This window comes from Carcharhinus amblyrhynchos, unplaced genomic scaffold, assembly GCF_965287045.1.
Source record: "Carcharhinus amblyrhynchos unplaced genomic scaffold, sCarAmb.v2.hapA scaffold_950, whole genome shotgun sequence".
Classification (NCBI taxonomy): domain Eukaryota; kingdom Metazoa; phylum Chordata; class Chondrichthyes; order Carcharhiniformes; family Carcharhinidae; genus Carcharhinus; species Carcharhinus amblyrhynchos.
Genome location: NW_027650690.1, coordinates 34,815 through 47,922, shown reverse-complemented (window position 1 = coordinate 47,922; position 13,108 = coordinate 34,815). Strand labels below are relative to the sequence as shown.

The 13,108-nt window shown below is 42.7% G+C and overlaps 1 protein-coding gene across 1 annotated transcript in view; it reads left to right on the top strand.

Moving 5' to 3' along the window:
- Positions 1 to 276: 276 nt before the first annotated feature.
- LOC145340349 (arf-GAP with GTPase, ANK repeat and PH domain-containing protein 1-like) overlaps positions 277 to 13,108 on the top strand; it is a gene marked incomplete at its 5' end in the record, with an annotated part of 29,601 nt that continues 16,769 nt past the window's right edge. Inside the window, one exon of the mRNA XM_080184806.1 lies at positions 277 to 438. Within this exon, the coding sequence (XP_080040932.1) occupies positions 277 to 438 (162 nt within the window). The remainder of the gene's footprint in view (positions 439 to 13,108) is intronic.

The window sequence follows — 13,108 nt, the reverse complement described above, 5'->3', positions numbered from 1 at the left end:
GACAAGGTGATGGGGTCCAGGAACCAATGTAAACTAGTGACTGCAAGGGTAATGAGGGATTGAGATTTGGTGTGAGTTAGAATCTGGGCAACAGAGCTTTGCAGAGGATAAATGGTGAGTCTTTCTATTGTTCAATCCACTCCTACACTGAGCATGTTAGTTATGTTGGGTAGCAATGTGCTGGGGTAACAGAATGGTGTAACGGTTTTTGTGAACACTATGCACCACACCAGTGAATGTTCACAATGACTGAGCACCTCTACTTTCCATTCTCAGGTAATGTGACTCCTACAGGCTCAGCAACACAAATGGCAAGTGGAATCAGCCTGGTCTCCTTCAACAGCCGCCCTGAGGGTATGCACCAACGCTCGTACTCCGTCTCTAGTGCTGACCAGTGGAGTGAAGCCACAGTAATTGCTAACTCTGGCATCAGCAGTGGTAAGTGACATCATCTTGCTCCTGATAGTCTGGGAGGGAGGGAGAGACATGATTGTAAAGGCCAGACCTTTGTGATGGTGGACTCAGCTCTAAAATGCAGCATTGAAGCTATGTGTTTGTGGTACTAGCTGGATTTATAACTTGCTATATTTGTGAAGCATAATGGTAAGCATCCCTGAAACAATTGCTTTTTTACAGTTCAAATGGACATTTAGCAACACTGGTCAAATCTGTCTTTCCAAAATTGACTGATAATTGAAGAGACCATTTTGTACTATATAGAACCACAACATGAAGCAGAGGGGCATATAGATGTGCTGCTATAAATGAGAGTGATAGGGACAATCTGAGAATCAGAATTAGAAGTACAGCATAACATTCAGATTCAGATTCAGATTTATAGTTGGCAAACAGTTGTTCCAATCACATGAACTCATATCGCATAGGGAAAGGCCATTCAAACTATCATGCAGGTGCCAACTCTTTGAAACTGTCATGTAATTAGTCCCACTAGCCTGCTCCTTCCTAATAGCCCTCCAGATTTCTCCCTTCAAATATTTATGCAGTTCCCTTTTGAAAGTTATGATAGAATCAGATTCAATCATCCTTTCAGGCATTGCCTTCTAGATTATGTCCTGCAATGTTTAAAAAAACTCTTCTCCTTTTGGGCAGCACATTGGCACAGTGGTTAGCACTGCTGCCTCACAGTGCCAGGGACCAGGTTCAATTCTGGCCTCAGGTGACTGTCTTGTGTGAAATCTGCACATTCTTCCAGTGTCTGCATGGGTTTCTTCCGGGTGCTCTGGTTTCCTCCCACAATCCAAAGATGTGCGGGTTAGGTTGATTGGCCATGCTAAATTGCCCCTTAGTGTCAGGGGATTAGAAGGGTAAATACGTGGGGTTATGGGATTAGTGCCTGGGTAGGATTGTGGTCAGTGCAGAGTCAATGGGCCGAATGGCCTTCTTTTTTGCAAGGCAGAGATTCTATGATTCTTGCATGTTTCTCCCCTCCCCTGATGCTTTTGTTAGTTCCCAGAGAGACACGGTATTGTGAGGGATAAATTACAATTTGAAGATTAGGTTTCTGGTTTGCAAAGAGACTGTGATGATGTGGATGGGAACAATTCTCTTTTTAAAATACTTCAATTTCCAGAGGTCCAGAACCTAAGGAAATCCTTATTTCCCTCACCACTACTGACTTGAGAAGCAGCACACTTTAATAATGCACGTTTGCCTGGTTATGACATCCATTTGGTGTTCTGATACAAAGTGCAGAGGAGTAAATCATATCTCTGTGGATACAATTTACTCAGTAAAACACACATCTCAGGCATTCAAGAACTTGGCTGAGGTAAGAACATTTGCAGCATTTTGTTCAGCCTGTTTAAAAATAATCACTTACAATATAGTGGAAGCAAGTTGTTGCAATTCTGCTGGTGGGAAATTTATTTCGAAAAATTATTCTTCAGTTTTTTTAGGTTAATCGTGCTGTGTGCATCAGTTGGGGAGCACTCCAACCTCACAGGACAGTGGCTACAAGTCCCACTCCATTGACAAGAGCACAAAATCTTGGGCAGTACTGAAGGAGTGCTGCACTGTCAGAAGTGCCACCCTACAGGCCCTGTTTGCGCTCTCAGGTGAACGTAAAAAATCCTGTGGCACTATTTTGAAGAAGAGCAGACAAGTTCTACTTATTGTCCTAGTCAATATTTACTTCTCAGTCACTATCAGAAATGTATTTAGTCATTGCTGCATGGCTAATTTTAGGAGCTTGCTGTGCACAAATGGCTGCCTCTTTTTGTAAATACAGAAGTGACAGTATTTCAAAAAGCATTCCACTGACTGTGAAGTGTTTTCACACATCCTGAAATGATGGCGGGCGTGATAGAAGTGCAAGCATTGCTTCTTTTCTCTGGAGTGACAATATCGTGCAGTTGGAACAGCGCTCCCCATCCCCTCCCCCCCCCCCACCCCCACCCCACCACCACCACCACCACCAGCAACCCCCTCCCTCAATCCCACCTTGCTTCTCTCATTCCGCTCTCCTTTCCCTTCCCTAACATTAGGTATGTCCTGCCTACAACCACTGCCACATTGCCTTTTCATATACCAGGCTTCTCCAATTAAAATACTAATTTGGATCAGTTCAATTAAATTTGTTCCAACTTGCTTTCCTTGAGACCTCTCGAGGGGGAAATGGAGCAGTCTCCTTTTCAGTGAATCTCAGCTGAATACAATCCAGACTCGAGAGATCAGAGGAATGTGTTTGGCCCCAGTATCTCCACTCCTTCCTCCACCTTTTCCAATGAGTGCTTATAGACCCCACTCGCCTCACCATTTTAATATCTAAGCTGCTTGTATACAAGTCCAGATAATGAACACTAGCAGTGTAGAGAAATCATATTGGCCAAATACTCTCAACAACTGACAAACCTGCATGTTTTCCAACAAAAGATTCTCTCCAAACTGACCCATTGCTGACATTTGTAGCCTCACAGTGTCACAGTGTTGAAATTGTGTGGTTTACTGTTTCAAATTTATTTGGGGAATTGAGGTGTATTGATGTGGCTGAACCATCCATCATTCATCCAGTGTCAGTTAGATCATTGGTGTTTTCACAATAATGAATTAATAATTGTAATATAATTGCTGCATCTTTTTAAGGAAGTAACTGCTGACTCCAAAATTTTTACAATCAGTGCGTCCGTATTTCTGTTTGACTGTGTGTGTTTTTTTCTGCTTTCCATCCAGTGAAAAGTAACTGAGCCAGATCTTCCGATACCAACAGCACTGAATGTTGAGACACTCGCTACTGTTGTGCATTGGAGCCTTTCGAAATGTGAAGTTTAAACTTCCACTGTATAGATTTGTGCTGCCTGGGCCCCTCCCAAAATGATTCCGATGCTGCCCTCCATATTTTCTCCCTGTTCATTTCTGACATAGATCAGTGGTTAACAGTGGAGTGTACCCACCATCTACTGCCATGCACCTTCTCCCCACAACACCACCCATGAATCAGCTCCTCACTCACTCACCGCCTATTCAGCTCCTTGCCCATGCCCTTGTCTTCCCTCCTTCAGACCTCTCAGGACCTCACTCCAAAGACACACATCAGTCATGATCTAGCTAAATGCCAGAAGAGGCTTGAGTGACTTATTGGCTCACTTGTAGAGTCATAGAGGTTTACAGCATGGAAACAGGCCCTTTAGCCCAACTTGTCCATGCGGCTCTTTTTTTTAAATTCCTAAGCTAGTCCCAGTTGCCCGCATTTGGTCCATATTCTTCTATCCCCATCTTACCCATGTACTGTCTAAATGCTTTTTAAAAGACAAAATTGTACCTACCTCTACTACTAACTCTGGCAGCTTGTTCCAGAAACTCACCACTCTCTGTTGAAAAAATTGCTGCTTTGGACACTTTTGTATCTCTCCCCTCTCATCTTAAACCTGTGCCCTCTAGTTTTAGACTCCCCTACCTTTAGGAAAAGATATTGACTTTCTACCTGATCTATGCCCATCATTATTTTGTAGACCTCTATAAGATCACCCCTCAGCCTTCTACGCTCCAAAGAAAAAAGTCCTAACCTATCAAGCCTCTCCTTATAACTCAAACATTCAAGTCCCGGTAGCATCCTAATAAATCTGTTCTGCACTCTTTCTAGTTCAATAATATCCTTTCTATAATAGGATAACCAGAACTGTACGCAGTATTCCAAGTGTGGCCTTACCAATGTCTAGTATAACTTCAACAAAGGTCCCAACTCCTGTATTCAATGTTCTGATCAATGAAACCACGCATGCTAAATGCATTTTTCACCACTTTGTCCACCTGTGACTCCACTTTCAAGGAGTTTTGAACCTGTACCCCTAGATCTCTTTGTTCTGGAACTCTCCCCAACATCCTACTATTAACTGAGTAAGTCCTGCCCTGGTTTAATCTATCAAAATGCATCACCTCACATTTATCTAAATTAAACTCCATCTGCCATTCGTCAGCCCACTGACCCAATTGATCGCGATCTCGTTACAATCCAAGATAACCTTCTTCGCTGTCCACTGTACCACCAATCTTGGTGTCATCTGCAAACTTACTAACCATGTCTCCTATATTCTCATCCAAATCATTAATATAAATGACAAGTAGCAGTGGACCCAGCACCGATCCCTGAGGCACACCTCTAGTCACAGGTCTCTAGTTTGAAAAACAACCCTCTACAACCACCCTCTGGCTTCTGTCATCAAGCCAGTTTTGTGTCCATTTAGCTACCTCACTCTGGATCCCATGAGATTTAACCTTATGCAACGATCAACTGTGTGGTACCTTGTCAAAGGCCTTGTTAAAGTCCATGTAGTCAACATCAGCTGCACCGCCCTCATCTGTCTTCTTTGGTACCCCTTCAAAAAACTCAATCAAATTTGTGAGACGTGATTTTCCACTCACAAAGTCACGCCAACTGTCCCTAATCAGCCCTTGCGTTTCTAAATGCCTTTAGTCATAGAATTGTAGAGTCTCTACAGTGCAGTAGGATGCCATTTGAGCCTGCAACTACAACAATCCCACCCTATCCCTGTCTTACATATATTTACCCTATTTAATCCCCCTGACACTGAAGGGCAATTTACCACGGCCAGTCAACCTAATCTGCACATCTTTGGAGTAGAAATGTTATAGGATCAGAATTGACCAGAATTGTTTCATAAGCATCACTACTGTCTTCTGAGAATCATAGCTGTTGTCAAAACTTCTGCTGCTTCCCACTCAGAAAGGACAGTAGGACTAGGGGGCACAGCCTCAAGATAAAGGGGGGGTGGTTTAGAATGGAGTTAAGGAGGAACTTCTTCACTCAAAGGGTGGTGAATCTCTGGAATTCTCTGCCCGTTGAGGTGGTGGAGGCTGCCTCGCTAAATATTTTTAAGACACGGGTTGATGGGTTTTTGATAAGCGAGGGGATTAAGGGTTATGGGGAGAGGGCGGGAATGTGGAACTGAGCCACAACAGATCAGCCATGATCTTATTGAATGGCGGGGCAGGCTTGAAGGGCTAGATGGCCTACTCCTGCTCCTACTTCTTATGTTCTTATTATGATAGTTACATTTGTGTACTGCGCTGAGGGCTTCATTGCAATCATCCAATTATTCTTAACATTTCGGTGAAATTCCAAGAGTTTCCACAGCATTTCTTAGCATTGGCAACTGAAAGATGGAATCATGAGGTGAGAATCCATGAGTAAAATAGGAGTTGTTTGGGGGGGATTGGGGGTTGGATAATGGAGAATAGGAAGTAGTATGTGCCTTCATCCCTTATTGATTGCAATAAGTAAGGCCAGTGAGTCTATATTACTAATGCTGGGCAAGACTCCTCTGGCCTTATATCAAACTGAAAGAGAAATTACGTATTGATGTTGCATATACTTTCATTTTGGTTTAATTGGAAAGAATGTGAAGGAAAGGCGCTAATATCTTTCTAAAGGAAATGCATTTATCAGTCATTGGAAGTGTCAGCAGCTTAAAAAATATACATTTGTGTTACTGAATTATTGAACACAGATCAAGCTCATTGACTGCAGATGAATTTACATTCTGGTAGTTACAAAGCTACTATAATCTCCAACCGTAACCAATTTAATTTGTTCATGATGCAAGGAATCATGGATATCACAGACAGTCTGTAAAAGAAAGAGGCGTTTATACTGCCTGCAGAATGCCTATAGAGTGCAGTGCAGGACCAGAGATATACTGTCAGCTTCCACATTACAGGTACATTCTCTCCTAACTGCCAGTCTAAAAACTGGAGTTGCCTGAAAACAGGACATGGTTAGAATGTGCCATCTTTCTTTCTGATTTCACTCAATTAAAATGAGCTACAATTCGGTTCGGTGCCACATAGTGCCGGACTTATTACCCAACGTCGTTTGCAAGTTGTTCTATTCCAAGTGACCTTTAACCTCATCCGACCTGGATTAGCCTGAACCCCTGAAAACATCTGCCCAGAAATCAGGCAAAATGCAAACCCGCTGTCCTGAGGTGACTGGTTTTGAGAGTGTATGTCTGTACCATGACCCCCAACAACAAATGGAAATCTGTGTTGGTGCAGAATCTGGTTTCTGGCATGTTAATAACAGTATCATTGTTTTCAGAATTTGATGTAGTTGCTTTGTCTCTCTCCAAACACTAGGACGTCAATTTTCCGGTTCCGTCCACTGCAGGAATCGTCAACGGTGAGACTGGAAAACTTGACGGACCATTGAAAGGTCCATGGACCTTGGGCGGGAATTTCCAGGGGGCTAGAAAATCCCACTCTTGGACTGTAACGTCACAAATTTTTCAGATTTGGAGGAGCAGGGATGGTTGGTGGTGGGTGGCAGAATGCGCCACATAACCTGAAGTTTGCACTAAAAATTTAGGCAAATTTAAACTGTTTCACTAAGCTAAATTTGCTCCCGGGTTACAATAAACTAATGAAGCTATTGAGAAGTGAGCTTGCCAGTTGAAAACAACTTCCATAATATGTAAATACTTACTTAGAAAATATAAAGATTGACACCAATAAGAATGAGTTTGAACACAGACTGAGACAAACACAGGCAGAGGGAAGGTATAGCTTGCAGCTGTAAAGTGATGAAGATTTTCCTTGTTACAACATCGCTTCTGAAGGGATGTATTATTTGCCTCTGTGCTTTTGATATTGTTGGCATCTTGGTTTTGTGTGGGCAATCGGTGTCCCCGGTAATCAGTGGGATGATTTCGAGGTGGGAACTTGAGCATTTAGCAGCACTAACAGCTTCTAGCAGGGGAAATGTTTCTTAGATCTCATGGCAGCCTGACACAGTTTAAAAAAAATACTGTGTCTTCATTAGTATCTGGGAGCCTTTGAGTAGCTCCCAGATTTAGTTGGCATTTTATACGCTGGGACTTTTTAACTGTCCTTATTAACCAGCTATTGGGGATCCCCTGGGTCTTGGCCGTTTAAGGAGGTGCCTTGTATCATGAGATAGATTGCACTGTAGGAGGCAGAGCAGGGGAGTAAGAGGTGCTAGTTAAACTGTGAGAAAATGGGGCCAAGAGCTAAACTCCTGCCTCCATTAACTGCTGGAGTAGATTTATCACAAGTCGCTTCGATCCAAGGCTCAGGCTCCGATACACGCTCAACTGTTTATCATGCTAATGGTGTCACACAGACTGAGCGCATCAACTTATAACAATTTCCGAAAGAGATTTTGTTTCGTCCCTAAGTGAACAAGCAGTTTGATTTCATCGTGCTGTGTTTAACAACTACAGCCAGTGATACTTGTCTGTTGATTTTCTTGCAACCATTATGGTTATAGTCGCATTTAGTCTTTAATGATCTGGATGAAGCAATAATGATGGATTGTTCTTATGTGCCAAGGCTGAGAGAGATTGAGTTTAATCTTCAGTTATTATTTCCAGTCTCTGATAGCTCCATATGCAGTAAATTGTGCTTATAGGACTGTAGTCACTGGTGAACTTCAGTACCCCTCTTTCATAGATGCATATAAAGGGAAAACAAGAGAATCATAGGAGGGAGAAAGGAATAGAAGGCTGATAGAGTTCGATAAGTAATAAGAGGAGGTTTGCGTGGAGCATAAACAATGGTTTAGACCTGTTAGGTCAAATGGGCTGTTTTGGTGTTGTAAGTGCTCAATTCTGAGGGAAGTTATCAATTGGGATCACAGTTATACTCTTATCTTCAACCTACCCCCATCCCTGCCTACAATGATGTGCTCTAGAACTGGGATACTGTAATGTGCTTCCATTAAAGTTTGAATAAAAGCTGCTTCCAGCTGTTTTTTCACTGTCCATTCCGAACATATAAAATAGGAGCAGAAGTAGCTTATTTGGTCCCTCGAGCCTGCACAAGGCACAAGTAAACTTCACTTCAGTGGAAGGAGACGCAAGTGGGATAGGGAAAGTCACTGCAGTCTCAGGTTTCTAACCATCCCGATAGCCCCGGAGTCCCATCAATTCCAGACTAATCTTTAAGACAGGATTGCGAGCAATCCCAGGAGAAACACCAGAGAGCCATAAGAACGATGGGGATCCTCCCCATCATCCCTCCCATTCTCTTTGGGGCAATTCTTTTTGACTAGGAGGGGACCTTGCACATGGTGCTGTTCCCATATGTCTGATACCCTTGCCCTTCTAGATGATAGAGTTTGCAGGTTTTGATGAGACTGTCGAAAGAGTTTTGGTGAATTGCTGCAATGCATCTTGTAGGCGGTACACATTGCTGCCACTGTGCATCGGTGATGGAGGGAGTGGACGTTTAAGATGGTGGATGGGATGCCAATCAAGCGGGGCTGTTTTATCCTGGATGATGTCAAACTCCTTGGAGTTGCACTCATCCAAGCAAGTGGAGAGTGAAGAATGTTTCCATCACACTCTAAACTTGTGTCTTGTGTACAGACTTTGGGGAGTCAGGTTCTGGGTTACACACCATAGAATTCCCAGCCTCTGACCTGCTCTTGTTGCCATGGATTTATTTAGATGATCTGGTTGAGTTTCTGATCAGTGGTGATTCCCAGGATATTGATTGTGGGGTCATTGAATGTAAAGGAGAGGTAGTTGGATTATCTTTTGTTGAAAATGTTTATTACCTAGCACTTGTATGGCACAAATGTTATTTGATTTGCATTATTTTACTGACCCTTTTATATATTGAAATAATTTGTATTTCTGTTGTACCATTCACAACCTCAGGATGTCTAAAAGCATTTTAGAACCAATTAAATCAATTTTTGAAGTATAGTAACTGTTGTAACGTAGGAATTGCAGCAACCAAATTGTACACAGCAAGTTCCCACAAACAGCAATGTGAAAGTAACGGGGCAATTTGTGTTGGTGGTATTAGTTGAGAAAACAGGCACTTGTATTTATATAACACCTTTCATGACCACCGGACATCTCGAACCATTTTAAAGCTGTTTTAAGTACTTTGTTGAAGTGTAATCATTGTTGTAATGTCAGACACACAGCAAGTTCCCACGAACAGCAAGCTGATGATGACCAAATAATCTGTTCCACTGATGTTGGTTGAGGGATAACTTTTGGCGAGGACCTAGAAGTGGGCTCCTGGCCCTTTTTCAAAATGGTGCCATGGGATCTTCCATGCCTACCTGAGAGAGCAGATTGGTCATATGTCTAATATCTCATCCAAAAGACAGTATCTCTGACAGTGCAGCACTGCCTCAGTACTGCACTGCTGTATTAGCATTGATATTTGTGCTCACAATGCAAAGGGGAAGTTGAACCCACAACCAGAAGGGCACTATGGAATGGCAGGTATTTGTTTAGGTCAAGCTCTGTTGATTTTCTTTGGTAGGATTGGGAGGAGGATCTGGAGATGCAAAAAGACAAACAGTTTAAAGCAGGAATTTTTTTATATTTAAATAAACATATGGTGTGCTTTTGTCCAGAAAGGACAATTTTTACCATTTCTGTCTTTTATATTTTTAAAATATCCCATTGCACGCATATCCTCCATCCCTCTCTCCTTCCCCCACACTCTCCGAAACATTAGTAATGGCCACAAGATAATCACGGCAGCACCACGCTATCTTAAAAGCGGTAGGAGAGCTGTCTAATAGTCACCCCTGGCAGCTCCAACATCTTCACAGGCAGAGATCAAACAAATTAACAGCAGAGGAGGTCAATGTTCCTTTGCACCTTGTGCCCCAGGTACAGTGATGATGACATAAGATTTGCACCAATGACTCTGTGACCTGGTCACCATTTAAATTGTGCCACCATTATGGACGCCTCTGTTAGCACAACAATAACTCCCTCTTTAACAAGTGCAGAAAAAACACTACTGGCATGAATTCAGAGACTTGCAGTACTACCTTTGCAGGGACAGTGCTGATGTCTCCGCTAGCTGCCTGGATTGGGTTTTTTTTCACAGCTCTGATTATGAAATTTATTTTACCTCCACTTGGTATCTTTCCATGTCTACTCTTTCTCTGAACATATATATGTATGTGTGAAATAGGAGCAGGAGAAGCCCACTTGGTCCCTCAAGCCTGCTCTGCCCTTCAATAAGATCATGGCTGATCTGATTGTAATCTCAACTCCACACTCCCTCCTGTCCCAGATAACTTTTCACCCCCTTGTTAATCAATAATCTATCCAACTCTGCCTTAAAAATATTCAAAGACTTTGCTTCCATTGCCTTTTGAGGAAGCGAGTTCCAAAGACTCATGACCCTCTGAGAGAAAAAGATTCTCTTAATCTCCGTCTCCCTTTGTTTTTAAACAGTGGCCTCCTAGTTTGAGACTTTCCAACAAGAGGCAACATCCTCTCCACCTTGTCGATAGTCCTAAGTCTTAAAGGTTTTGATGAAGTCACCTTTAACTCTTAGAACATAGAACATTACAGCGCAGTACAGGCCCTTCGGCCCTCGATGTTGCGCAGACCAGTGGAACCAATCTAATGACCCTCTAACCTAAACCATTCTTCTAAACTTAGTGAATAAAAACCTAACCTCTCCAATCTTTCCTCATAAGACAATGCATCCATTTCTGGTATTAGACCAGTGAACCTTCTCTGAGCTGCCTCTAACATATTTACATCGATCCTTAAATAAGGAGACCAGTACTTTACACAGTATTCCAGATGTGGTCTCACCAATCCCCTATACAGCTGAAGCATAACCTTCCTACTTTTGTAAGCAATTCCCCTCACAACAAACAATAATATCCTATTAGCTTTCCTAATTGCTTGTTATACCTTGTCGTACCTGTATCCTAGTCTTTTGTGATTCACGCTCTATGACCCTCAACTCCCCCTGCACTTCAGAGATCTGCAATCTCTCACCACTTGTATAATAAGCTTTATTGTTCTGTTTGTCAAATTGTGCTTCCCTTATTCCTGGCAATCAATAAATTGATTGATTCAGATATTCATGTGGGCTGTTTATACCCTTAACAAAACCAGCTCAAACACCAGCCAGAGCCAGACAATTTTCTTCAGCTTTTAAAAGGAAACTACTACAGGAAAAGTCTTGGCCAGGTGAAGTATCTCACTTTGGTCTTTTAACTAAGCCCATGAATGAGATGGCATGATAACATGATTCAAACTGTGATGATAATGTCAGATTGCCATTCAAATCAAATTTGTTGTACTCTTGTTCCCGCTTCTAATTCCATATGCTCCTGCCCCCACCCTCAGACTGACGTTGGGCCTACTGCTGGAATTTCCAGAACCGCCATTGAATACTACCTCCTTGGCCAGCCTTTCATGTCCTACTGAAACAGGTTTTTGCCAGCACTGGCCTGTACACAAGATGCCCAAGATGACTTCCTGACTTCCATTGGTTATGGTAGTCCTTCTAGTGGAAATTATTTTTGTGTGTGGGCGTTTAAACCAGAGCTAGCCAGGGAAACTATTAGAGAAACTTCGGAAGGAGAGCATCTGTCCCCAGTTGGAGAGGCAAAGCTTGATCAGGGATAGTCAGCATGGCTTCGTCAGAGGGAGGTCATGCCTACAAATTTGATTGAATTCTTTGAGGAGGTGACCAGGTGTGTAAGTGAGGGCAGGTAAGTGGAGCTGAGTCCATGAAAAGATCACAGTAGGCTCGAGGGGCCAAATGTCCTATTCCTGTTCCTTGCTCTTATGTTCTAATGTAGTGCAGTCAATTTAAATTATATGGATTTCAACAAAGCCTTTGACAAGGTCCCACAAGGGAGACTTGTTTAAAAAAAAGGTAAATTCACATGGGATACAGGGTAATTTGATCAAGTGGATTCAAAATTGGCTCAGTTGTAGGAGACAGAGGGTGATGACAGAAGGCTGCTTTAGTGACTGGAAGCATACTACAGGGATCTGTGTTGGGCCCCCTATCATTTGTCATTGATGTAAATGTTCTTTGATGATTATGTGGGAGGTAGGCTTAGTAAGTCTGCAGATGACACAAAGATTGGACAGGTGGTTCACAGTAAGATGGAGTGTCTTGGACTACAAGAAGATACAGGTGGAATGTTCAAATGGCCCGATAAGTGGCAGATGGAATTTAATGCTGAAAAGTGTGAGTTAATATACTTCGGAAGGAGTAATTTGACAAGAAGGTACTCAATGAATGGTAGGACACTAGGAAGTTCTGTGGAACAAAGGGATCTTGGTATGATTATCCACAGATCTCTGAAGGTGGAAGGACATGTTAGTAGGGTGGTGAAAAAGGCACGTGGGACACTTGCCTTTATCAGTCAAGATTACAAAAGCAGTGAGGTCATGTTGGAGTTGTATAGAACTTTGGTGAGGTCAGAGCTAGAGTACAGTATGCAGTTCTGGTCGCCACATTGTCAGAATGTTGTGATTGAACTGAGGGTTGCAGAGGAGATTCATCAGGATGCTGCCTGGGATGGAACATTTGAATTATGAAGAGAGGTTGTTTTTACAGGAGCAGAGAAGACTGACAGGCAACCTGATCAAGGTGTACAAGACTGAGGGACACAGACAGGGTGGAAAGAGAGTAGCTGTTCTCCTCGGTTGAAGGGTCAGTCACAAGGAGACAAAAGTTTAAGGTGACGGGCAGGAGGTTTAGGGGAGGATGTGAGGAAAATGTTTTTTACCCAGAGGACGATGATGGTCTGGAATGCGCTACCTGGGAAGATAGTAGAAGCGGGTTGCCTCATATCCTTTAAAAGTACCTGGATGAG